This window comes from Grus americana, chromosome 3 (assembly GCF_028858705.1).
Source record: "Grus americana isolate bGruAme1 chromosome 3, bGruAme1.mat, whole genome shotgun sequence".
NCBI classification, from domain to species: domain Eukaryota; kingdom Metazoa; phylum Chordata; class Aves; order Gruiformes; family Gruidae; genus Grus; species Grus americana.
This window is the reverse complement of record NC_072854.1, coordinates 16,914,703-16,941,520: the sequence shown is the minus strand read 5'-3', so window position 1 is coordinate 16,941,520 and position 26,818 is coordinate 16,914,703. Positions and strand designations below refer to the sequence as shown.

Genomic DNA, 26,818 nt, shown 5'->3' with positions numbered 1-26,818 from the left:
ACTTGCAGAAATCATTTTTAAAGCATAACGATAATTTTAAACAAAAAATCTCAGTATAAACAAACGTATACCTACAAGTTGTTTAGTCTTCATCATTCTATTCAGTCTTGGTATTTCACTTCTGTTCTATCTTGATAAAATTCTTAATCCTGTGTTCTGAGCAATTTGGAACAAGTCTTGAAAAAATGCTACCCTCTTGATCAGATTTATTGGGGGGGGAAGGCAAACCTTCCCCATTCTGCATCTACTCAAATATATAATCTCTGAGCTTCACAGTTATGGCAATACAGATGGAGCAAATACAGCTTGAAATTTCTCAAATTTTCTTCCTGTCCAACAGTTGACTTAAAAACCTATCTATCTTGAGTCTATTTGGAGAAAATAGTATTAAATAAGTAAAGAAAAATTGAGTGTGAAGGAGAGGGCCTTAAAAGACAGATACAATGCAAGTTTGGGTTTTTTTGTATGGCATCATTACAGTGGGTAAGCATTACGCATTAGTTTTAGGTTTTCTTTAAAAATATTATAATTCATTGACTCATAAGCTGCTATTAAAACACACAGATATACTTTTTCGTACCAATGTCTGCTTTGTGTCCAAGTACACCCACGAAGTACATGTCAATGAACAGATTTGTCCATGCTACTATGTTTGTTAAATAGAAAGTGGTTTTATTTTTTAAAGAATACAATTTGTGGTGTTCTTTGAAAGCTGGCATTATCAGTGCTATTCTGCTTATGTACCAGCCTTAGTTTAAATATCTGTGTAATCTTAATTATGCAGGTTTCTGTAATCCCTTCATGATGCTGTTTTCGAACATGCAGTTGTTGTAGCCCAGCTACATTGACATTATATTCTAATAACTCTTGACTGCTAAAAAAGGAACGGAGATCAAAACAACTTTATGTTAATATATAAATCTATCATGCACCCATGTCTTAAATACCAAATGGAATTCTGGTTCAGTTTTTTGCTTTTCTTACCCTCCATCTTCTCAAAGTTGCAGAAGAACTAAGAGGTACAGAGAATCACAACAGGGATTATCAAATGTAGGGACAAATTTCTTACTGGAAACAATATTATCTACTTACCTTTCAACCTAAAGAAGAGGTGACTAAAAGGAAGAAAGACCTGGCGATAGGTTGTGGAACGTGTTTAGGAGGCAACTGTTCAATGTTTCTTCCAGTACAAGGACTGGGAGGTGTTAGAAGAGGTTACTGGTCTGCAGGTTCAGAATCAAGCAGAAGGAGATGCAGCTTCATACGTTTTGTGGGTAACTGGTGAAGCTCGTCGTGTTAGGATGTTCTGGATGTTAAAAGGGCCAGATAATGCCTGGACAAATGCCATGAAGGAAAAGGCATCTGGAACTAAAATGCAGAGATCTCACTACTGACTTAGCCACAGATGCTGTAAAGCTGGGCAGATACTTGGTAAAGTGTCATTGTGGCTTGCTTGGTTCCTAAATTCCTCCCTACGCATCTCTCTTGCTCGCTGCTGGATGCAAGGCTGAATAGATCTTTTTGGATTGATGTGGTACAGCCACTTTTTTTTTTGTTTTGTTTTGTTCCAGGATTTCAGTTAGGGTTTCGCTTTGTGGTTTTCGTGTTCTGGGGAGACTTTTTTTTAAGATCGTAAAACTTAATTTTTCATTAACTAGTTATCTCAGAACAACTCTCTTTTTAAGTCATAGTTCAAGCCTTTAAGTTAGGTGAACTAAATACCATCCTTTAAAGTTTCAGATTTAGAGATCTGGGGATGTTTCTTATTCAACTTGAAAAATGTTGAGGAATGATTAAATGGTAAAAGTATGCAAAATCATTGCTTAAAAGGGGTATCTCTAGCCGATGGCAAAGAAACCTAAGTAATGAAAACTATACAGCAAAAACTTTACTTTCTGAAAAAAAGATTTTGTATGCTTGTATTTTTCTAGTGATCCTTTGGTTTGTTTTGGTGGAGGAACTAAAGGAATTGCTTGTTTAAAACCTCACAATGTAAAATTTCGTACTGTTGAGTAGTAGTGATGATCCCAACGCCAGGAGGAAGAAGGAACACTTGCAAGAAGTGTGGCCTAGACGTGTGGCAAGAGGAGAAACGTGAAAAGCCATGTAAGAGTAAATAAATTCTAGGTCATGGGGGAGCTATCCTGGAACGGCAGAGATGGCAGCTTAAGGGGTTTTGCACTTTACCTGTAATATTTCTAAACAGCCTTCAGTTCTGTGCAGTTCTCTTTTGGCCCTAAAAGTAAGCCTAGGTCTTGGATTTGTGAATAGATTAAGCTAATACTATCTTCTTCTCATGTCTTTGAATAGCGATTAAGGTTTTAATGTTAAGCATATGGAATTTAGGAATTACTGGAATGAATTTACTTTTAGCTGAGACCGATGTGTAAGTGCGCTAGGGTGTAGTCATTAATCATTTCATCTCATATTGTTTCTAAACCAAGATAGCGTCTTAGTTTAGCATGCAGAAAATAATGAGCTGCTCAGTATTTCTTTTCCTTTTCTTCATTTAATGTGGGAGTTTAAGCCTGCGTTAGTACATGCTGTGTGAAGCCAGCACAGTTGAAGAATATTTGGTTCTTTCTTTTCTTTTGATGCTGGTCATTGCCCCTCGTCACGCGACGGTGCCTTCAGCTGCCTGGCGGCTGCTCCTCCAGGGCCGGGCTCTCAGGGGTGGTGTTGTGCTGCTCTGTCACAAGGTGGAAAACTGGGACAAAGAGACCTGCCTGAGGCAACGGGGTGGGTTTGTGGCACCATCATGAGGAAACCTGAAGATTTCCTAAATTCTGTAAAGTTGTTCCCGTATTTATTTTTTTTTTCATGCTGGCTTTTCAAAAGGATTTCATGTCACTTAATAATCTGCTATTGGCTAATACCCATGACTCCCAAGTCATCACGCATCTCATAGGAAACTGCTGCCATTTGGATTGTCTCACGCTCCAGGTTTTGGTGGATTGCATATTTATTTTTTAGTTTGGGTCTGATTCAAACGAAGTAATTCCAGACTAAATCTATTAATAAACTCATGAATGAAGGTCAAAATGTTTGCTCTGTTTTCTCCCAGAGTGTTCAGATTGGAATGACAATGGCTTTCTGCCTCCCTGGAAAGTGTACCCACCAGACTGGCTTTTAGACACGTTCCTCTGTTTGCTGAGGTCCTTTTCTAGATCATTCAAGGTTTGATGTGTAGGAGCCTTTTTTCCTGACTAAAATTTGGATGAGCTTAGTTGCCATATGATTTTTTTTTAAATGGTAACTATTTAAAGTATTCAAATTAAGACAGAAGCCAGTCATTCTTGTTTATTTTTTAAAAAAATCTTCTAAGAGGTATAAAATTCTAGCCATACAAATTCTGCTAATCAGCTATGCTGCTTTTACTTTCCAAAATAAGCAGTGATTCCTGCTTTCGTCTGATGGTGTTTTGAGACACCTTGTAATCTTAGTTTTGTTGGGGGTGGGTGTCTTTCTATCTGTGGGATTTTTTTTTTCTAACTCTATATTTTTTGTGCATTTTAACAGGTGCATGCCATACTTGTTCAGGATAGAAAATAGTGGAGAATGAAAAGAAGCAAGGGTGAGGCTTTTATTTGAAAGAAAAAAAAAAAAGCTGAGGAGGAAGTTCACTGCTGAAAGGGTTATTGTAATCAACTTTATCATGGGAGCTTGCTGTTGTGTAACAGAAACTCTAGCTTGTCCATACCTGTCTTAAAGCATTACTTAATGAAGAAAGAAAACAAACCTATCAAAATATTTATGAAATTCAATAAAATTTGTTCCCAAACTCTTAAATTTCAATAAGGAGCTGAACTGTCATAATGTATTGGATTGCTCTCTCCATTTGTAGAAAGACCACATTTTTTAGAAAAGTGGTATTTGCCAGAGTTAGCTTGTGAGCGTGAACAGGCTAATGCTCAAGCACGTGTCCCTGTTGGTTTAATAACATTGGAACTCATTTATTCAAAACCAGCTTTAGCCAGGAATCATGTAACAAGCAAGGTGTCTTCCTCTGAAAGTAGCACATTAAAAGGTCTGCCATACATCCAACGAAAATCTTTTTTTTTTCTTTTTTTTTTTCTTTTTTTTACCTAGTAAAGGAGTACATCTGGACTGGATGTTCAGTTAGCTTTTTCTCTTGTGTGTGGGTTGCTGGCTCATCCACATGCCATCTTGAATTCTTCAGTAAAAACTGCCTGTGTCAATCTAATGCAGTCTGGTATCCTAGCACACCTAGATTTTTTTCTCTCAAAAATGCATAAACATTGTTTATTGAGTCATCTTCTAAAATTAATCTTTTTTCTATACAAAGATCCTTCTCACTTCCTCTGCAACAATGATCAGGAGTAATTTGGGATTTTAAGATGTAGTAGTTGTTTCAGCTGAAACAGTTACCAAAGGAGAGATCAAGAGAGAGGCTGCCAGTGTGACGACTCCTATGATTTTCAAATGGTATCTTGACTTTTTTTTTTTAATTTTTTCCTCTGCCCATTTGTTGCCAGGCAGATAACTTGGGCAACCTGTTTGCCTGTCTTCAAGGGGGACAAATTGATTTCATTTTTCTGCCTTAACCTTTCAGTTATCCTTTCTGCTTGATGGCAGGCTTGTAAAGCAGCAACTTTAATTGTGTGCTTTATGTCTTTTTCTAGTGGAAGAAGTCTCACGAGCTGCATATTTCTTAGCAGTTATCTAAATGGAGTTGTAGCAGTTTCACCTGTCTTTGTTCTTCTTGTCTTTTGGTTCCCTTTTAATAATTCCAGGCACACCCTCTCACTGTTACATCAGCATCTGTATGTGATTCATGGATATCAGGGTTTGAAGAAATGTGTCCGCTCATTTAGTCCACGTAAAAATGGCTGCACTGAGTCAGGCTCGAGGCTCATTGAATCTGGTCTCTTGTTTGTGACAGTGACATCGGAAAGGATGTAGGAGCAGGCTGCAATGGTTCTCTCCAGTATACTTTCACACTCTCCAGCAATTCACAGTTTGGGACATTTCTGTACAGCAGTGGTAACAGTGCTTACAGTGTCATAGAATCATAGAACGGTTTGGGTTGGAAGGCACCTTTCAAGATTCCCTTTAAGTGTTGCCTATGTCTTTTTTTATATACCCTGTGCTCTGGCAAAGGCGGCGTTAGTGAAGAGACCACACAGAATCTAACTGTGCAACAGAGTTGACTACGTTAGGTTTTTTCCAGCTAGGTTAGCTGGCAAAAAAGTTTTTGTGAGTATTATTTATTTTTTAAACTTTGTATTCATAATAATACACAGCATTAAAGCACATCTAATTTGTGTGTGGTGGCTGTTGCATTAGTTTGCTGTTGTTCCAGGTGGGATGGTGATAGTCCCTGAGAAGTAGATAGAGGTTAGGCAAGGGCCGGGGCGGGGGGGAGATGTCGTTTAAAAAATATACATCAGTAAGATTCATTGGTGTGTGTTTGTATGGGAGGTTGCCAGATTGGTAGTACTGTGAGAGTACACAAAAAACATGGAAAAAAACCCCTTTAGTAATCTAGGAATTTCGGCTTGCCGACCACAACAAGGATCTAGTACATAACAATTGGTTCACAAGGTCATTTCATTCAGCTTTAAATACTAATTTGAGTGTAAATTTCACAGCTGATACAGTTATTGTCTTTACTGTCAGTTCTTTTATGTAATGTGCTTGCACTGGCTGGCATCGTCCCACATCAGGCTTATGCTGCAGACGAACAGATACATCTGAACCAGTTGAGCAGCAGAAGCAAAGTAAGGTAAACCAGGCTCCACAGAGCACTTAACTGCTGTGTTCGTTGTTCATTTGTTTTAAAGCTAGTTTGGGTTCCTGGCAATCTGTGTTTCAATGCAGGCTGCATTCAAAGATGTTTTCACATGTTAGGGCATCCACTTGATTTATTACTGTTACAATAAATGTATTTTGATTTATGAGCATATCTTGCTTTATGCAAGGATTGAACCAATATTGTGGCTTATAGTGTAAAAACCCCTTCTCCAACCCTCCTAACTTGATGTTTCTCAAATCTTCAAGTTAAATTGCTTGCTTAGTCCATTTCTTGAGAAGTTTGGTACACTCTTTTTCAGATTTGGTCTAGGTTGACTTGGTCATCTTAAAAAAGATGAAGCCTTGCTGGTTTTTAGATAATTCCAAGCACATCCAAACTCTTAAGTGTGAAGGATTCCCCAGAGACCTACAAAAAGCTGATAATGAAAAAGTGAAGTACTGCAGAGGAGAGGAGGATGGAGGGGAAAAAATATAAAAGGGATATTTATCACAGAAAAAAGGATATTTATCACAATAAAATAAACTGAACTGTGCATATATAAGTAATGGCTGCTGGGACATTGTCCTGATACAGGAGAAGGAAATGGCCTATACAGTCATCTGAGAAGAGAGTCAGTCAGACCACATTTAAAACAAGAAGCTAGGGAGCCTGCAAATGAATCTAGAAAGCCAGCCAGTGCCTACTGTTTTCTGCTTGTTGATCAGCAACATTCTGATATTGTCCAAACAAGCAGGAGAGGCTGCAATCTTGGCTTACCCAAAACAATTACCTGTTACTGTGATCTGATTATCATGCTAATAGTTTGGCTCATCTGCTTCTGAAAACCAGCTTGCTCTTTTCTAATATGGGTGAAAAATTCCATGTAACTTTGAAAGATAAAGGCAAACAATTTAAAGAGTCTAATGAATATTTATCATAATGAAAATCTTGTTCTATACACTTCTTCACCAACTCAGCAGTGTGTATTTTGTCCTCCTATGCTCAGTTGAAGATGGGGAGAAAAAAAGAAAAGAAAAAATATTCTCAAGTAGTACTCATCTTTTCTACTACTTTATGGAGGAGACCTGAAATTACCATATTTGTCACGTGTGGGAAAAAGATATAGAGACTTTAGAGACAAAACAGTTAAGAAAAGTTCTTGGTAACCTCTGTACCCAATCTAGACAAGTTATAGACTCTGTCAGTGTTGTTGATCAGTCTTGAAGAAATCGCAGCTTGTGAAACACCTGAAAAGGCTAGCAGGTGGCATAACTTTAGAAGAGCTTGCTGTCAGTCTTCCTGAAATTATTAAGTGCCCTCAAGGGTTTGTAACTGAGTTTTAATATGTGGAGTGTTTCCCAGGTTCTCGAAATAAGATGAGAGCTCAGTAACTCCACATGCTGATGGACAGGGGAGTTGTCCTAATATTTAACACAGAAGTACAACTTGAAAATATGTAATGCAAAAATTTTTAATTTACTATTGGATAAGTGAAAGTTATACTTGGAGAGCATGTGGCATATGATCTAACGTTGTCCCCTCTTGTCCAAGTACTCCTCCCTTGGGGTTTAATCATGGGGTGCTGGAGGCAGAGTTTTTTCACCTGAAGGAGGGAGGCCCCAGCTCTAGATCTTGCTTTCCTAGTTGATTTGCTGGTTGACTTTCAGTGCAACTTGTTTTATCAGGTTCTTTTCTTCTGGCAGAGATATATAGCTAGGTAGAAGGTGATAACTTTTATTAATTTTGAGGCTGCTTGTTTGCTGTATCTTGCTTTTTCTTAATATTGTCCTAACATTTGCTATGTTGGTTGTGTGGAATTTGGCTGTTCTTTCTGTTTTAACCCTCCCTGTATGTATGAAACTTTGCACAATAAGAGATTTGCTGTGTCAACTCACAGCTCTTACAGAATTAAACAGAGTATGAACAGGATATGTAGTGACTGGTGAAAATTATCAGTGCTTGATTACTGAAACGCTCTACAGTCTCCTCAATCCTCAACCTTTCAGCCTTCAGCCCTTTGCTATGATGTGTCTACTGAGATGTGATCTTGTGTTGGATCCAGCTTACGCTTGCAGTTTACAGTTCAAGAGATTACCGCGTACTCCTGGAAGCGTGGTGTTTGGTTCAACTTGCATCGTCATGACTCAGCGCTGTGTTGCAGAAACATGAGCACTACAGTGAATGTTTTTGAGCTTAGGGGGTTAAGCCCTGGGAAGTAGCGATTGATTTGGTTGATCTTTCTGGTGGATTAGTATGACCTTCCTAGATCTGCACGTCCCAATTGTGTTTACATCTCTATATGAACACACATCAACTAATAACAGTTTTTTGTCTGTTAACACTCTCTTCAAAATAAGCCAAGTGATAGCTCTCGGTATTAATTTTTATTTGTAGGTTTTACACCACTTGTTTTTGCTCTTCAGAAAAACCATGACAGCATCAGCTGTCATTGTAAAGCAGAGCATTTTCTAGCCATTTTGAAAAAGAACCGAATTGCCTTCTCTAAATTGCAAACAAAAGCTTTGACACAAAAGTCAATGTTGGGCATGAGGAGGAAGGGCTGATTCACTGCTACCTAGGATAGGAAGGCTGTTTCCTTACCCTGCTACAGTGAGAGGAGCTCAGGTCTAAGGTGAGATAGGAATCTACCTTGAGTCTTCCAGTGAAGTGCTATATTCCTTAAAGAACGTTTGCTAAATTTTACTGTTCAGATAACTTCACTGGAGATAGTTTAATATTTGAGAATGGGAATGCTTCAAATGACTGAATTCCCAGTGCCTTAATTTGTTTTCATCTGTGATACATTATTAAGAAGCTACTAATTCAATTGCTTTTCATTAAAGGGAAAAACATATTTCCTTTATATCTAATTAGGAATAGTATTTATGTAATGCTTTTATTTGAATTATCTAGGACTTTAATTTTTCTCCAAATACGCTCAAGAGAAGCTACATATGATTGAGGTTTTGTTCCAAGATTGTTTTGGTATTCAATTTAGCACTGCTTTGTAAGAGGAATGGAAAGTACTGTGAGCCTGGTCTTCTATAGAAGTCTGGTAATGCGTGTTTTTCTTGTTTCTCAAGGTAGTCCTGTAGCAGTCTAAGCCAATTTTTAACACTGTTTAGAAAATACAATGAACATGATACAACTTCCTAACTGTTACAAAAAATTGCATGTGTAATATAATAGCAGCAGCAGAATTATTCATTTGCTTAAGCATGTGTTCACGCAGTTAAGCAAGTCTGAACTGCAGTCTGAGGGGAGATCATTTAAAGAAAGAAAAGCAAATATTGGCAATCATTCAAAACAATAAAATTTGAGCATTGGCTCCATAACTTATATTAAAATAGATGAAACCAAAAGATTGACTAAAACCACATTATTTCAGTCTTCTTATTGTAAACGTGATTGCTCTGTTTTTAATCTGGTCTATTAAAAAAACCCTAGAAGCCTGAATTCACTCTTGTTCAGGAAAGTTTTGAACCTGCTTATGAAGTGTAAACCCCTGCTAAATTCCTATTAAAGGAAAGTACCTTATGCACAAATTAACTTGATAAAATATGAGTACATGATAAAGTGCTCTGCTGAATTAAAACCACCAACTAAAGCAGAAAAAGCATTGCTTTCTGTATGTTTAAAATGGTAAAATAGGCTGAACAACTGAATTTATCTCTTAAAGCAGTAACTTTCAAGTAATCATTTAAAATATAGGGAATTAAGAATGTTTAATAAAACAGCTTGGGTATTAAGAAATGAGTGTCAGATCTTACAGTCCGTACTTATGCAGACTTCAGGTCCTGCTGAGTTCATTGTGAACAAGCATGCCAAAGTCTGTCTGTAAGTTATATTCTCCTCTATCAGGAAAACCTCAGCAGAAATTGGGAGAACTTTCTTTATACAGTCAATAGTTTCAGAAAGAGAACTGCAGATTTATTTTCATTAATAAATCTGCAAATATGGAATTAAATATTTTTTAAAATGAAATTATGTTAAAGATTCTGTGGAAAGGTTCTAGAGAATGCAGGCCTGCTGCTGAACGGGAATGGGTGCATGGTCACAAAGACCAAGGAGAAGGCTAAGGTGATGGATGCTTTTTTTGCCTCAGTCTTTGCTGATAAAAGCAGCCTTCAGCAACCCCAGGTCCTTGAAACCAGTGGGGAAGTCTAGGGGAAGGCAGACTTGCCCTTGGTGGAGAAGGAGCGGGTTAGGGAATACCTAAGCAAACTGAACGTAGGAAGGTTCATGGGCCATGATGGGATGCTGTTGCAAGTGTTGGGGGAGCTGGCTGGTGTCATCGCAAGGCTACCACCAATAATTTTTGAAGTCACGGTGACTGGGGGAAGTTTCTTGAGGACTGGAAGAAAGCAAACATCACCACCTTCTTCCAGAAGGGCAGGAAGGAGGATCTGGGGAACTAAAGGCCTGTCAGCCTCATACCAATCACATTCATGTTGATAAATATAATACATAAATACATAAATATGTATTGTGGAATAACTGGAGACACATGCTGGGGGGCTGACCAGCTGGAAAGCAGCTTTTCAGAGGAGGTCCTGGGAGTTCTGGTGGAGAAGTTGCTGTGAAGATGAATGTGAGCCAGCAATGTGCCCTTGTGGCAAAGACCACCAACATCACCCCAGGCTGAGCATTGCCAGCAGATCAAGGGAGGTGATCCTCTCTACACAGCACTGGTGAGACACATCTGGAGTGCTGGGTCCAGTTCTGGGCTCCCCAGTACAAAGGAGATATGGACATAGTGGAGTGAGTCCAGTAAAGGGCCACGAACAGGATGGAGGGATTGGAGCATCTGACAGATGAGGGGAGGCTGAGAGAGCTGGGACTGTTCAGCCTGGAGATGGAGAGGAGTCAGGGTGGGTATGATGTGATACCTTCAGGAGGGTGGAAAGGAGGAAAACCATATAGATCCTCCTTAGTGGTATCCAGTGATGGGATGAGAGGAAACGGGCACAAATTGAAACACAAGACATACCATTTAAGCATAAGGAAAAACAAAACGATTTTTCTTTTGTACAGTGAGGGTGGTGAAACACTGGAGCAGATATCCCAGAGCGCTTGTGGAGCTACCATCTCTGGAGATATTCAAAATCCGACTGGACATGGTCCTGGGCAGCCTGCTTTAGCTGACCAGGCAGGGGCTTGGACCCGATGATCTCAAACAGTGCCTGCCAACCTCCACCCACCTGCGGTCCTATGATCTCTTAGCTCTTCAGAGAGAGAGTTCACCCTCAGTTGCACCTGTTTGGGTTTTTTTCCAATGCTCTTTTAGTTTTGGAGCATCTGGAGATGTACTGATCACTTCACAAGAAAGGCAGCGGGTTCATTGCAGGTCTGAAGCAACTTTCTATTTGTTCCTTATACGTTTCGTGGGCTTTAAAACTAGCACAAGTTTCTTTTTGCAATTCTACTGTATGGCTCCATTCTTGCACATGTGTTTAGTCATAGAGCGCACTAAAAGAGTCTGTATAAATAATTCTATATTAAAAAATATAGAATTTAACATCGATATCTAATTTAAAATCATTAATATTTATGGTAATAGAACAAATGTATAACACCCTCTAACCTTGTCTTTCAGTCGTGGCCTGCATATGAGGAAGTGTACAACAAAATGCTTGAGCTTGCTGCGTTTTTGGACCTGCCTCGTTTCCCAGATATAACAGACAGCTGCTTTCTTCATCCAGACATGCTGTGCATGAAGTACTTGATGGAAGCTAATTTACCTGGTAAATATTTTCCCAAACCCGAACTGATAAAATTTTTCTTTGGTTTATTAAACTCTAGCAAAAAGACTTGAATTACTACTTTAAAAGTGCCTACTCTTTTCCTTCTAATTTATACCCATTTAAGCTTGAACCGAAAGATAATTTCTATAGAAAGCACTTTCATCAAACATTTAGAGTATGTATTATAGGCCCTGATATGCAGGTGCACTCTGGTGCTGGCTCTCTAAGGCTGTGGAGTGGATACTTCATTTCAAATCTTTCAGTCTCCATGTGAACTGAGAGGCACTAGTTGAATTCACGTGATTCATTAACTTTAGCTAAATGATTCCTGGAGTTGGGACCTGATTGCTTAGTACTGGAATGGTCTCATATATAATATTGACCATATATTCTATAATATTGCATATTAGCATTAATTTTAACAAGCAATGCCGTTTGACAAATCGGCTGCTGTCTTAATTTTTGATTTAGTTTTGAAGTTCTATGTTGCATAAATACTGAATATATTTGTTTATCCTAAAATTAAGTCTTGAACGTTGAATTGCCAAAGAAAGACCAGTAAGTCCTTGTATGTGAACTGACCGTCGGGCTACAATATTTTCTATCAAATACCGCTGTTATTGAAGATTAGTTATACAGATAAATAGCCTGTAAATTAATATTATTTCTTTTTCCGCATAGCATTCCAACAATTAATAGTTTTGGGGGGATTTATTGTCTTATTTTGCAATTAGTTACATTGAATAAAGCTACTTGGCTTTTCTGTTTACTTACAGTTGAATGAAGAGAAGATAAGCAACAGATTTAGCTTTAAAATTGCAGAGGAGAAATTCTGGTTTTGTAGTTTTGCACCACTATTATGATCCTATAGAGGATCATATTATTTTTCAGATTTTGAAGTATCAATTGAATTAAAGAAAAAGGTAGAAATTTGGAATTTTTGGATTTATTACCGAGAAATACAAAGCTAAGTACTCTTTGAAAATTACTGTAAAAGAGGAATATATTGTCCTTCACATTTTCCTTGCAACTAAGGTTTTTATCATGTAGAAGCCTTTTTTTACAAATTGAAAAAAGACTACTGTTGTTGTCTAACAGCTCTGAAAAAAAATAAATTAAGCAATGAATTGGCCATGTTTCTTAGGACACTAAATACTACTGAGAAGGCCATTTTAAGTGTCCGAAATAAAAGAAAATATACTGACAGTGTTTATAAGAAAATGTGGTTTCCAGACTTTAACTTTTTCTGTTATGTACGAGAGGATTAAAAATGAGTTCCTACTGAACTCTTTGTGAGCAGCAAGAGAGTACAAAGTATGGCTGGATTAAGGTTGTACTTAGTCATACATTGCTAACCTTTGTGGAATCTGATGGTGATGTAATCAACTCCTGTATTTCTTGCTGAACAGGAAAGGTGAGAAATTTGGGGGATTTGTATCTGTGAAAAATAAGCATAGAGTAATAAGAGACTGTATAGATATCATCCTGCTGTTTTTGGAGCTGGAGCTGTATCTTTTTGACATAAGCCGGCTTTACAGTGTAATGCCAGTTTTAACCTAGGCTGCGATTCTCTGTACCTCAGCCGGGTTTTGTCGGGGTAGCAGCGAGTGTCGCCCTGCCATGCTGGGCTGCTGTTCGTACCCAACTAACGTCTTTAACGTGAGCCCTGTTCCTCTTTGCAGTACTGAATCTGTCCCTACATGGGTGTTAGTCAACATGCGGGGAAAAAAGTTTGCGACAAGTTTTTGGCTTTTGGGGTTTTTTGGAACTACATTCATGTAGATTTAAGATAAGCTTTCCCACAACTGTGTTCAGGATGATCTAACAACATCATTCAAGTAACATCAAAACACTCTTAAAAATATGATTTTTTTTTTCTCCATGTGAATATATAATGTTACGACTGTTTTCCATGTAAGCACGGTGAAGGTTGCCTAGTATTTTTAAAAATACCCAAAAATACTTTTCAGCCTGAAAAAAAATTGCTGTCTAATGGTCCTAAAAGACATGAGCATTGTTTTCCTCAAATGACCAACATATTTGCACTGTAAAAGTACTTCTAGCTTGTCTCAACAAACTCATTTAATATTTTTATTTACATTAATCAGATGAATTGCATAATTGGACTTGTCGAGTGGTGAAAAAGATCTGTATTGGAGAAGTGGATTTCCTGACTCTTATGCCTGGAAATAAGTCAACAAGAAAAGTGAAATATGATGTCCTTGCTGTAGCAGTTATTGTAGTAGTGCTCAAATTATTGTTTTTATTAGATGATCACTATGAATGGTAAGTATACAGGTAAATCAGTAGCAAAGCCCAAATTTCAAGTAGTGCAAATGATTGTCTTGGATCATTCTTTCTCTAGTAATGTTAAATTTACAGTATTTGAATTTTTATTAAGTTCGGTAACATAAAACATACAGACTTGAAGGCATTTTAGACATTAAATGTTACTGATTTTAAAAATCATCAGTTTCAATTTGAAACTTGGAACAAAAATTAGGGTGTCATTTTTGTTGGTTGTATTTGAACTTCATGTAAAAAGTGTATTATTTGGCTCTACAAAATATTGTTTTTTTCAGGTTACTTTCAGACTTTGCTGAAGAAAGAAATAAAAATAACAAAGAAGGTACATAAATATTCTAGTAGAAGCAGTCTTACGATTTTGTAAATGAAATAACTTTGTAATCAGGCTTAGAAGGACTTGTCTTATTGAACATTAAAATGTGTTTTTGACATGTGTTCTTTTAGGGCAAATCTTTATTCAAAGAAAACAGTAGATCTTGTTCACGTAAAATAATCTCAGTTTACCTGCATAATTCTCACTGTACCAGATAGGGGAATTTGGTATACATTTTTTCTGCTTCTCCCTGTGCATGTTTCCCTCTTGTTTTAGAATTTTATGCATGGTAGGTGAAGATGAATGGATGTCCCATAAAGGGGGAACACACTTTGATCATAAATAGCAGATACTTATTAGGGGCATCAAACCACGTTTATGATAAAATCCAAACTTGTTTAGTCTTGTTAAATAAAATGTCTTAGTATGTAACATATTTCAGATATAATCTATTTTCTTAGTCCAAATAATCCTGCGAGAGCGTGGAAAAGCTAGCAGCAATTAAGATAGAGAAGATAATGGTGTGAACACGTTTCTTTGAGGGCAGAAAGACCAAATGAAAGATTAGAAATCTTCAGGAAGATGTTTCATGGCCTGATCCAGATCACAGTTGAAGATAAGATCAAATATGTGTTCGTTGTTTATCTTTTAAGCCTTCCATCCAGTTTTGTGTCCACTTTGACCCTTCTGCTACTTTTTAAAAATTTAAGTCAATAATAAAATCAGTGTTAGCCGTGCATGAGCACAATTACTGGTGCATCTAGAGATAGTCATCACTGTTAACTAAAACTGGTAGTTCTCATTTTCAAGTGGATACACAAACTTATTTTGGATCTTTTTTTTTTTCCCTTGAAAACTTGAAACACATAATAGTGACAAGAGTAGAAGTTGTGCAACTGCTTACAAGCTGAGGCTCAAAACCATTAATGTCTTAATGGGGTTTCTCCCTTATTAACAAGTCTCATTGCCCTTGGGAATTAACAGCTCGTTCTTTGCCCACTTTTTTACTTTAAAATCTGCTGGTGCAAAATGATCCATATGCTGTGTTATGTTGTCCCTATCCTTAAAATGTTGGGGGATGGTGAGCAGCTGCGCAGAGGAGCTGATGTGAGAATTTCTGTTAGAGCACTGATCAGTGCCAGAGCTCAAAACTGCCTCTGGCATTTTCCCAAAGTTAGCGTGCTGAAATGAATAATGGTTAATACTGAGTTTTAAAGATCCAATTTATGTTGACTCCATTCTCAATTTAACTATCCTTTCTCCAGTCGTTTGGTTTTTTAATTAAAAAAATAGTATTTCAGCTTCTACAGTTTTTCAAGACAGACCAGAAGCTGTACAGTAGATAGTTGTAGTTACCTAGTGTGTTTGTGTGTATGTTCTATGAACTGCAGACATACACAATACTGTTTATGTTCAAATAAAACATGTGATTGAGATGTATATATGTATGTGTGTATCACAGAGCTGTGTATTTTTCAGTCAGCTCAGCTATGTGAACATCAGACCAGCAGTACTGGCCAGGTAAATGATTATTATAGTGTAGCATCATGTCTCTGACAGTGGTCTTGCTTGTGACAGATGCTTAATAATTCGTAGGATGTTTAATAAAAATTTCCAGGCCCCCCCCAAGACTGCCCTCCCAGCACTTTAAGAGTACTTACTTAAACCTCTGAATTTAAGGAGTTCGTAAAAGGAGTTGTATCCACACCTTTGAATTTTAAGAATTACTGAAGGGTCTTTCTTCCCTTCATTTGTCTCTTGCTTTTTGAGTCCATCCTTATTTCTAGCATCTAAGGCATCCTGTGGCAGGATAACTTGAATAGCATAAATGCAGATAATACAAAATGTATATAAGCTTGATTATAAGAACAGTATATTCACCTTCAAAACAGTTTAAACAGCTAGCTGGCAAAGCTAAGCATGATGCAAGCATCGCATGCAGTGCAGCTGGGGTAATGGGGAAATGTAAAGCCTGGTTAATTCACAATGCAGATAATCCACCCGTGGGTAATACGAGTTGATTATACTTTAAATATATAAATCTAAACCATAGTTCTGTTTGGAATTCTTATACTTACTCTATGTACCTAGTTGGTCTACTTCAGTCCTGTGCCTCTTTGGAGCATCAGTGATAAATGTGCTGCTAGAATGCCATATGACTTAATGTCTTTGTATAAGCTGATAAATTTTTGTTCACATATCAGTGAGTGAAGTTCCTGGGCTCAAAAACATGGGAGGTTGATACAAAATTAATACAATCATCAAGTTTATCTTTCCAGCCCTGTAAGGTTTCATGGGTAGTAGGAGAGACAGTGGGACGTTGATGAAGCTGTTTGAAATTTTACATCTGAGCTTGTGTAGATCTTCGTTTAAACCTAATGTTGATGTATAGTTTCATTAGTCCCTTGAAGTCAACTTTCAAACAGGTGAAGGCCAACTTCACGCTGTGGAGATCTAGTTCATTTGGTAGAGAGGAGGGAAACTTTCAGACAACTTTCAGAAAGGAGGGAAAAGGTTTGAATTGTGCTAAATCTATGAAATCTATTCTAAGCTAAGGGGCTCATTTGCACTTCTTATGACATGCTGTTCTTTTACTGCATTTCTGCATTTCTCTTTCTTACAGAATTGTTGGATCAAGTATGTTTTCTTTAAGCACACATAATTCGGGATAGGTTTGGATACAGGTGGAATAGGCAGGGTCTAACTGCATGGAGACCACCTTCTGTTTACTACACATTTCTTTCGCTTTTTCCCAACCTAAAATGTGTATGTTTTATTCAGGTGGTCCGTATTTTGAGTTCAAAAAGTGGTACAAGGTTATAAAATGTTCCTTGGATGTGGAGCAAAAGAAATTGGATGAAGAAAGAGCCAAGTAAGGTTTTTCTTCTTTTTTAAGGTAGTCAGTTTTACGTGAAATCCTGACCCTCACAGAAATTGAAAAGGTTAGGAATTTGCTCCACATTTCCATCCAGCAAGCTTGGGTGAATAGAGTGATTAAATTCCTGTCTTAATTTTCTATTTACACTCATAATGTTTATCCAGCATATTAATTAAATGCTCTCTTTCTGTGACAAGTAGCTTATACAGCTGAACAATTAACTGATTACAGTAAATGTAGGCTGACATGCCTCAGTTTGTCTACTCTGAAAAAAGACTTCCTAGATGTGTTAGGGGGGCAGTGGCTTTTAATAGCACTAACCATTACATTATTTTGATTTTATTTTAATACCTCTAGCAGTATTTGTAATAAATTACTATTCTTGTTTGCTCCAGCTTTCTTTTTCCTAACAATTCTTATGTCTCTTGCTGGTAGGTATCTGTGGAGATGTGAAAAGCCACTGTTTTATTCAGCCCAGAAGAAATCTAAAGTTCTTAAGAGAAGACGTGAGTAAACTTTGCTTCTTCCCAGCAATGCAGAAATCTGCTCCAACTTTTCCCATCATATAAAATCTGCAGCTCTGACTGCAATAACATTTATGTCTTAAAATACTTTTCTCTCTGTGTACAATTAATCTAGTACTATCTCTGAGTACAATTAATGTAGTACTATTTTGCAACCTGTGACTGGAATTCTTCAAAGAGAAATTTTCCTCGTCCTTAACTGAAACTGTTTTTGCCAGTCTTTGTAATGACCTACTGAACCTCTTCTCAGAATGAGTACTCTGTCCTCATCTGCACTGTTTTGTCAGCTGCCTTTATGTAACTGTGATCTTCATGAATTGTCATTGGTCTTCCATAGCTTTCCTGTCCCTTTTGTTCTTTGCTTCCCCATATCCTTTGGTATGGATTTTCCAGGATGTCCTTTGGTAGACCTTGCATGTCCCTCTTCTCTCCCACTCCTTGCAGTCTTCTATAGAAAGTGAGGAAGGCTTGTCTGAATGTGACTAGCTGTACATGGTCAGAATGCAGGTACCTCTACTTCATTTTAGTAGCTCTAGAAGTACTTACAAGAAATTACTGGGGTTTACATTGACATAAAAGTAAACAAACAAAACAACAAAAATTCCACTTATCTGTGGAAATACGGAAAAATGGAATTTTATTCAACCAAATTAGATCTGAAGTTCTTCATTCTACAATTAATAGTATCTAGTAAGCAGCAGATATTTGGAGAGAGATGTTAAGTGTGGCAAGTGATATTTTTCCCCTTTATGTACTTTTCCAGTTTCTGAAAGTGACTGGTTCAGGCACTTCTAAACAAGTTGTATAATCCTATTTGGTTTGTGTAACTCATGTTGAATTTCTCTTTCAAGAATGCAATTAGGGTTTTTTGGAATGTTCTTACACCTTAAAATTTGGTAGAGGTGATCCTGCAGTCAAGTCATGTTCTGTGGAAAAACATGTTTAGGTTTATTTGTTTCAAGCTGATTGTTTGCTCAGATGCCCTTTAGTTCCTGCGTTTATAAGAAAAAGTGAATAATGATTCATTGTTCATCATTTCTGTGGCACTCTAGATTCCTCTTCTGGCTCTGCTTCTCTTTGAGCTAGAAGACGACCACTTAGATTATGGACCTGTACCACTGGCTGTTGCAAGCAGGAATATCACATAATGCCATTGTAACTGGAAAGATTCATCTTAAAGCAAATTTAAAACAGTAGAGACAAAGAGCGCTCTAGAACACTTACGTGCCAGATACAGGTTTTCAGAAACTTTCCTCAGCCTTTGTTGATGATGGTAGATTTTAGTGTCCTCTTGAAAGATAAGCTTCCCAGTCCTTCAATTACTTTAGGATGTCTCTTCTGCTTTTTTTGCAGTTTATGAATGAGTGTATTCAGATACAAGTCATAAAAAGAAGTTGAAGCTCCAACAAGTGTTTTTCAACTTGCTTCTTATCCTAGGGAAAGAAGGCTTAGGTGGTCATATTGTGTGTGCTGATCTATCATCATACCTTCTTTCCCTTCTCAGTCTCAGTAACTTAGGAAAGTTTGTCATTCTTTCACTAGCAGCGGGGAAAGGTGGAGTGGTTTTGTTGGTGGTGGTTTTTTTTTCCCCCCAGTTGAAATGTGCACTATGAAAAGCTTAACTTTAAATCCATATGTGTATGAAACCAGGCTTCCTTAATTCTGATACACAGGAATCTACTCAAAAAATCTTAGCCAGTCGGAGTGATAGCATATGACCAGGTAAATATAGTGAAAGGCATCCTGGCATGTGTTTTCTATCAGAATAAAAATACCAGCAGTATTTTAGAGGTTTTACTTGGGGAATTATTTTGGAGTACCCCAGTATTAATATCATTAGGTGTGAAAGACATGGCAATTTGAATTATCTTTCAAAATCTTTCCCTAAAACATGTGACACAGTTGAATTTTAAATGGAATGTGGGAGAGAACATACAGACCTTCAAGGTTTCTCAGTATTACACACAGACTTTAAAAAAAAAATTTTTTTTGAAAAGCACAAATACCCTGTTTTCTTCCTGTATTAATTATCTCTAAACAGTATTCTAATACTTAATACTTTTGCCTTGGTGTTTTTTTGTTTCTATTTGTACAGAAATAGTTGTGAACTTACAAAATCAGTTTGGCAAGCTGTCTGGTTCAGTGCGACCTGCTGAAAAACCAAATCCTTCCAGTTTTCAGTTAAGTTGGTCTGAAGAAAACACAGATGGGAGTTGTTTTCACGGGCATAGCCTGAAGGGAATTTTGCAAGAAAAATGTGGTTTACTTACAGCCATGAACCCTGACTATTGGCTGTGTACAGTTAAACTATGTACTGAGAAGTAAGTATTCAAATTTTTGTTAAATACATTTTGGAAAGTTCTCCTGAAAGTAAAGTGCCATATATATATTTTTACAAATGACAACTATGGGGCATGTACACAGCTATGTACTCACATATAGTTAAAATCATTTGTAGAAAGGGGTGTGTGTGGAATGGTTAGTCTTGGATTGGGAGTAGACAAATCATAATATGAGGAGTGATCAAAGTGAGCTTTTGAGAACAGAGGAGATGAGACAAAATCAACAACTAGAGTCACGTGGCAAGAGTGGCAGCTAGATACAAATATTCACTTCCTTCTTCGTAGTATTTTAGAAAAAAACTTGTGCCACAGCTCTCCAGAGAATGGGAAAATGGTTCCATTCCTCTCTCCCCTGGACCCCAAAAAAGCACAGGAAATTAATTTTTTTAATTACTATTGTCCTTTTGTGGTGCCCTTAATCAAAATGAAAATTACAAGTATCAGTCAGAGTTCAAATAAGTAGGCAATTAATGCCTCCAGAACATATTTTTTAAAGAATAACTACGAGTGAGAAGGACTCTATCACTATTTCATCTAAGTATATCGGCAATCAACAGTTGTATTTTTTGCAAGCAGAAAAGTAAAAGAAGAAATTTCTTCTACTGGAAAAGTAAAAGAAGAAATATGGGAAAAGAAAACATTTTGTGCTAGTAAGGAAGTTTAGTGTCCATCTTTATTAGAAAACTGTTCCCAAATCCTGACTTTTGTTTTCTTTCAGTTAAGGGTATATCAAAACAGTCATGCTATTTGTTAGCAAAATTCTTTTCTCTAAAGGACTTAAGTAGCAAGGGGAATGATAGGCCAGATAATCCAGCCTTGTATGAGGTTACAGAGATATTTCAGTATCTGCCTGGTTTGTGTTGAACTTCTCACTCTTCCTTTACTATCTTCTCGTGTCATATTCTGCAAAAATGGGTTAGTTTTCTATTTGGTGGGTGCTGGCAGAGAACCATGGCCAGAGCTAGAAGGCAAAACCCCCTGCTGAGGGAGTGTAGGAGTTTGGCAGCATTTACTCCAGGGAATCAAAAATATCTAAAATAGTGTTTCTCACAAACTCCCTTGGTGGTTTAGATAAGGCTTCTGGATCATACACCAGATTTTGGTTCTGCCATTGGTTGTATCATGAAATCCTAATCCAGAAAATGAATGTATCAGTGAAAAAGATGAACTTTGAGGATGAATTGGATTCTTCTGAATTTCTTGTGCATGCAATTGGTGGTTTTTGGAAAAGAGTTCAGGGAATGTTAATGTGAAATGAGATTTCATTAGTGCATTGGATAACATCTTAAATCTTTATCTGGTATATACTTCTAAATGTCATGCTTAAGAGAGCAACAGCCCCTACAAAATCTTAGTGATACGTTCCTGATTTTTAAAACCTTGAATATTCCCCTTGAAAATAACTGGCTTTTACATGTATGCAGTCTTTTCTGTCTTTCAGTGGATTTATTTGCTTATCTTTATTTTCTTTTTCATATTACCTTTCACATATCCACCATGACAGAAATGGGTTGGAATAATGTAAACACAGTGTTATATTACAAGACCTTTGGTTGTATGGATTCATTCTTTTGTATGAATAAGAAGCTTTTTTTTTTTTTTTTAGGGAGGAGAGGTAATAATCCTTTTACCACAAATTTGCGTAAATCTTATGTACACACTGAATGAGTGGATATTTCGGTGTATGTTTGTGTGAATAATCTTTCATGCAAAGTCTGTTTTTAAGCCTACATTTTCATATGTAATATATTAAAATGTTAATGGAAAACTGTCATAGCCTTCATGAAACAAGATTTGAATTTAAATTCTTACCGGTTAAATTTCCCATTATATCATTTGCAATGCAAGTAGTTAATTATACATCTGACACTTACTTAACTTTGGAAAACAACATCTACTCCCTCAGATATGAGGTTTTATACTATGCAAGTGTGTGTATGTATAATAGAACTAAAAACAAACTTACGAATTTTCTTTCTCTAAAAATCAGCATGGTCTAACTGGGACTACTGAAATGCTTTAATCCTAGGACTAAGGTATGATTTCAGTGTGGCCAAAGCTGAGATCAGTCAGATGGTTGGTAAAATGCTTTTAAAAAACGTACAATGTATTTTAAAACTTTCCATTTTAAACTGAATTTAGAAAATTCATTTGCTATAGAAATCTTTAGGTGATACATGATGCGGTATTACAATATGTGAAAAATATTGAGAAAAATAGATTTCCCTTATTACATCTAAATTTTAAATTGCTTGGGATTTTTTTTTAGCTCTTCAGAGATGCTCTCAGGGTAAATAGCACAAAATGAGGCAAAAATGTCTGTGTGTTTAGGTACTCTTGTGAAAAGTGTAACTCCAATTAATCAAGTAGGTGTTTTATAGTATTGATGCAATATGCATTTGCCTCAGAATATAGAATATCACTCCCCTCCCCCCCAGTGAAAACTGAGATTTGACACCTAAGTTGCCATAAGAGCTGTAATTGCTGAATCTCAGGGGTAAGACTAGGACGTAGCAAAATGCATTTTTGAGCTAATATGAATTAAGACAGACATTTCTCAATGAAGCTTGAATTTAGCAAACACGTTGGGTTGAGGGGTCAGCTAATTTGTTACGATGCTGCTGAAATGTCTCATTATTATAGTTTTTGTAAGAAGTTGCCGGCAGCTTTCAGGGAATCTGAGGCAGGGCAGAGGATGGGACCTCTGGTGTGAGAGACCTAGTTTCAGGTTTCCAATCTGCCAGACTTCGGGAGGCTTTCAACAAAGACTCTGCTCCCCAAAGCGTGCCTTGCGTGGCACTCTGGGATGGGTCCGTCTGTTCCTCCTGTTTGAGGTAAAATGTAAATGTTTGTTGGGCCAGAGGGAGCGAGCAAATGACTCTATAGTCTAGTAATTAGCTCACTTGCCCATAAATTGGGACAGACAGGTTCCAGTCCTTGTTCTGGTGAATATTTAAGACCGCTACTCTGAATCAGACAGAGGGGAAATTTTAAACTGTGCTGCTCCACATCCCAGGGCAATGCCTAGTGAGCTAGGAGATGCATAGGGCTTATACGGTGAAGAGCACCTAAATCCCTGCATGAATGTAAAAGATTTTTTAAAAATTGAGACAGCTGAATTTTATACTATTTTAGTCTTACCACTTTTAATAAAAACAAATTTTGGGCTAACCCAGAACAAGGTATTTTTCCAACCTAAATTGCTGAACTTAGAGTTTACAGAGCTATTTCTGCAGTCTGTCCTCTGTGTCATCTTTTGTTCAGTCTGACACTTGTTACCAGCAGTCTGCTATTTTCTTTATATACTTCATCAATAAAATTACATCATCATTTTCACCATGAAAGCTACAAAATAATTAAGCAGAAGGCTGCTATAGCACTAACTACTTTCTGTCAAACCTGGCCAATGTTTGCCCCAGTGTTTTTCTCTTACTCCATTGGCTTGAACTTAGATTTTTCTAGATGGTAATTTCTATTTAACACAGAAGGGCAATGGACAAGAAATGGATGGGTTACCATCATATGGCCTAGTGTCAGAAAGAAGAGAGGAGACCCTACGGAGAGTGTGGGCAAAGAATAGAGAAAAGAGCCTGAGGTGTCTGCATTGGGTAGTCTTAGAAATTTTAAAAATAGGGTAAGGTAGTCATTTTCACACTTAGCAACATTTGCTAAAAGCTGGCAGAATGAACATTGGTTCAATTTAGTCCTGAAAGGCAAAGAACATATTCTTTGCCTGACTGAGTATGATCCTGATTCACAGTGCAAGAAGCTCTGTACACAGTTTTCCTTCTTACCCTGTCTGCACCATCTCTGAACATGTCTTGGTCCGATTGTCTACTTGGAGGTTTCGCAGGAGTGGATGCCTTCATAGAATCGACATTGTAGACCAGAATTGTGATCTGTGCTGTTGGTAAAATGTAAAGTTTTCCTCTTAATTACATTTAAATATGTAAATACTAGTTAAATATGAACTAGACTTGTAATTTAGGGTGCTTCCCCCCTCCCCCTTTTTTTTCCAGATTGTGCGGTCATCTGGCTCATTACAGAGAAGTGGACTTTCCCCAGAGTTACCATTTTGTACTAAGGTTATTCTCCTTTCTTCTGAGGATACAGCCCTCTTATATCCATGATGAGGTGTGCGTGATAGAACACAAACTTTTTAATAAAAAACTCTGTAAAAAGCCAAAATACAATATAGGCCTGAGGAAGTAAAAAGGCTTAAAAATAACAGTATTAAAATCGTGTAAATTAGTTGGTTGGATCCCAAACCATGGTATTACATCTAAACTTATACTGATCCTTCTGCCTGCATGGAAATTTTCTGTTACGATATTAGTGCTGAGATCTACTATGGTACTTTAGTTGTAATATCATTTTATCTATAATTTAAGTCACTGGTTTCCAGCTGGGAAAGTTACCAAGGAAACTGTTTATCACAATTTATATCGTCACTTTGTATCAGAGCCAACAGGAAGATATGAATTTACCATTTTTTTGGCATAATTGTACATATTTTGAGTGTACTGGACAGTCCGTTAGCATCTAATTACATTGTGAGATTTTGCAATTAAAAATATTATTTTTTTACCTACTGTTGTATGACAGCAAATATATTCCTAGAAAGTAATGTTTACTTTGTTTTGAAATGGTGTGTTAACAAATAAAAGGAGCAGTTGGTGGATGTTTTCACTGCAGTGAGTTTTTTAGTCATTGTTTCTAAACAGGCTGTTCTGGAGCAGCTCTGGCACTATATTCTACATTTCCTTCCATCCTGTGTATCTCCCAGTCTCTTGTTATACATGAGCCTCTCAGGTCCACGTTCCACTCCAGGCTTCACAGATTTTTGCAGCTACTTTTACACGTGGAACTGCCCATCCTATTTCTTGTGCAACGGTAGCTGCCAGGTCCTCCTGTCATTCTTCTTTTGCAAGGCTACTGTTGTCATTTGACTTTCTTCTGACCGCTTTATAATCCAGCATCTTCAGCAGCTTCCACCTCAGCCATTCTACCAGTTTCTCACGCTCAACCTTATTTATGCACCGTGTTTTTAAACTGTCCCAGACAACGTGTAAATGAAGTTGGGTGCTGCCACTACATGAAAGACACCATAACATATGTATATGTTGAACAGAGATGTTGAGTAGATACCCAGATGAATAATGTTGCTTTCAGTCAGATGAAATAAAATTCAGCAACTCCAACCATCAGTACAGAGTACAGAAGTTGCCAAATCTATTTGATCAAAACCAAAATCAACAGTTGTTTCTAACCATTGTTAAAGACAAGAAAAATGGTGTCTGCAGACTTTAAAAAGAGTAGTAGCTCCCTTCCTGAGCAAGGGCTTCAGTGAGATGTGATCTGGGAAGGTAATCAGTTCAGCAAGTAGACTTTGAATATAATGGAAGGGTTTAAAATCTGTTGCAGTTCAATCTGTGATGCCATTGTCTAAAAATTGAGAACAGGTGAATGATAGGAGTGGATATGTGCTGCCCTACCTGTCTGGAGCAAAGTGATAAAGCAGGATTTCAAGCATGGGTAGAGCAGACAGGACTATTAAAGTTAAATTGTAATAGTCGCTTGGAAATACTGGCAAACCAGGAGGCTTCGCTGGCTGAGTAGAGGCAGGAGGTAATTAAGCATGGTGTCCTGATTTAAGGTGACAGAAAAAACGCAGTTTGAGTGAAAGTGTTTGCTTTTTCAGATATTTTAAGTAGTTATTGTAGAACAGGGATTTAGAACAATGGTCCTATGAAGTGATTGTAACATGCACATGAGAAGGCATCGTTTTAGCCATACAGAGCTAAACTGCGCTCGATGGGGGAAGAGGAAAGAGCAGATTGAGTTGTTACTTGTTGCATGTGTTTGAGATTTCCTAAGTGGGTACAGTTTAGTATGTCTAAATCAATTGCCATGTTGTGTTAGATACCTCAGACTTCTGATGAGATACGTCTTGAACTGCTGTTTACATTAATGGACTCAGAATCTACCAGTTTGAATCTCATCTTGTGTCTGGTGTTTGTGTTTTAAAATCAGCCATTATTTATTATGTTTGACCTTATCTGAGTGAATAACTAAAGTTTGTAAATATTTAGTAAAATTATTCATTGTTGTTGTTCTAGATGAGTATTTGTATCAGTTAAAAATCTGCAGAAGTGTAATACACGTTGTCAGTGTTTTCAACAGTGCTTGCTCAAGCAACTTAAAGTGTCTCATTCTTTTTACTATAATGTCTGTTAAAGTTTTGAATTAACTATCTAAAAGACTTTATTATATATAAAGGATTAATTTAATTCAGAAGTCTTTATTTGAAAGACGCGCTTAATTATAGGTACACCTTTCTTTTAAAACTACTGTAGTAGTAAAATCTGAGCTTCATAAATTAAAAATACTGTGCTCATTGTTACATTGTTACAAATGTAACAAAGCTCCCTTAGATGTTAGAATAAATTAAAGCTGTACTTTAATAAACTGGAATAAAGCTTGCAGTTAATCATCAAGAGCCATGTGCCTTCTGGACACATAGGTTAGGAGTCAGATTTAAAAGTAGAGGGTGTGCCCCTAAAATACTTAATGTTAGTTCTATCCAGTTTAATCAATCAACACTTACGTTGGGAGTAATGATGTTTCAGAAGCTGACGAGCCGCAAGAGTGCCTTATCTTCAGTGAAGTGTAGTTGAGGTCTCTTGGGACAACTACTTCCAGTCCAGTTAATACAACCCTGAGGTGGAGCCGCGCTGGCTGAACATACAGCTACCGGCGGATAGCTGAAGGGTAGGGTGTTTGCTGCAACCCAGCAGTTCCAAACACCTCTTTTATCTACTTTTAAGTTACAGCTCCTTTCTGTAACTATTTGCTGAAAATGACCGGGTGAAAGCTCAGCTACTCTTTTTTTACCTCTTCCTGTGGAAATTCTACCTAAAGAGACTCGATTTGTTTTGTTTCTTACTCTAAAAGT

At 37.2% G+C, this 26,818-nt stretch overlaps 1 protein-coding gene across 1 annotated transcript in view; it reads left to right on the top strand.

Annotated features, from left to right (window-relative positions):
- Nucleotides 1–24,542, top strand: part of TAF1B (TATA-box binding protein associated factor, RNA polymerase I subunit B) — a 52,312-nt gene extending 27,770 nt beyond the window's left edge. Inside the window, exons 9-15 of the mRNA XM_054822348.1 lie at nucleotides 11,352–11,499; nucleotides 13,608–13,785; nucleotides 14,082–14,128; nucleotides 16,901–16,991; nucleotides 17,433–17,503; nucleotides 19,617–19,842; nucleotides 23,883–24,542. Coding sequence (XP_054678323.1) covers nucleotides 11,352–11,499; nucleotides 13,608–13,785; nucleotides 14,082–14,128; nucleotides 16,901–16,991; nucleotides 17,433–17,503; nucleotides 19,617–19,842; nucleotides 23,883–24,075 — 954 coding nt within the window. The 3' untranslated portion in view covers nucleotides 24,076–24,542. The remainder of the gene's footprint in view (nucleotides 1–11,351; nucleotides 11,500–13,607; nucleotides 13,786–14,081; nucleotides 14,129–16,900; nucleotides 16,992–17,432; nucleotides 17,504–19,616; nucleotides 19,843–23,882) is intronic.
- Nucleotides 24,543–26,818: the final 2,276 nt, after the last annotated feature.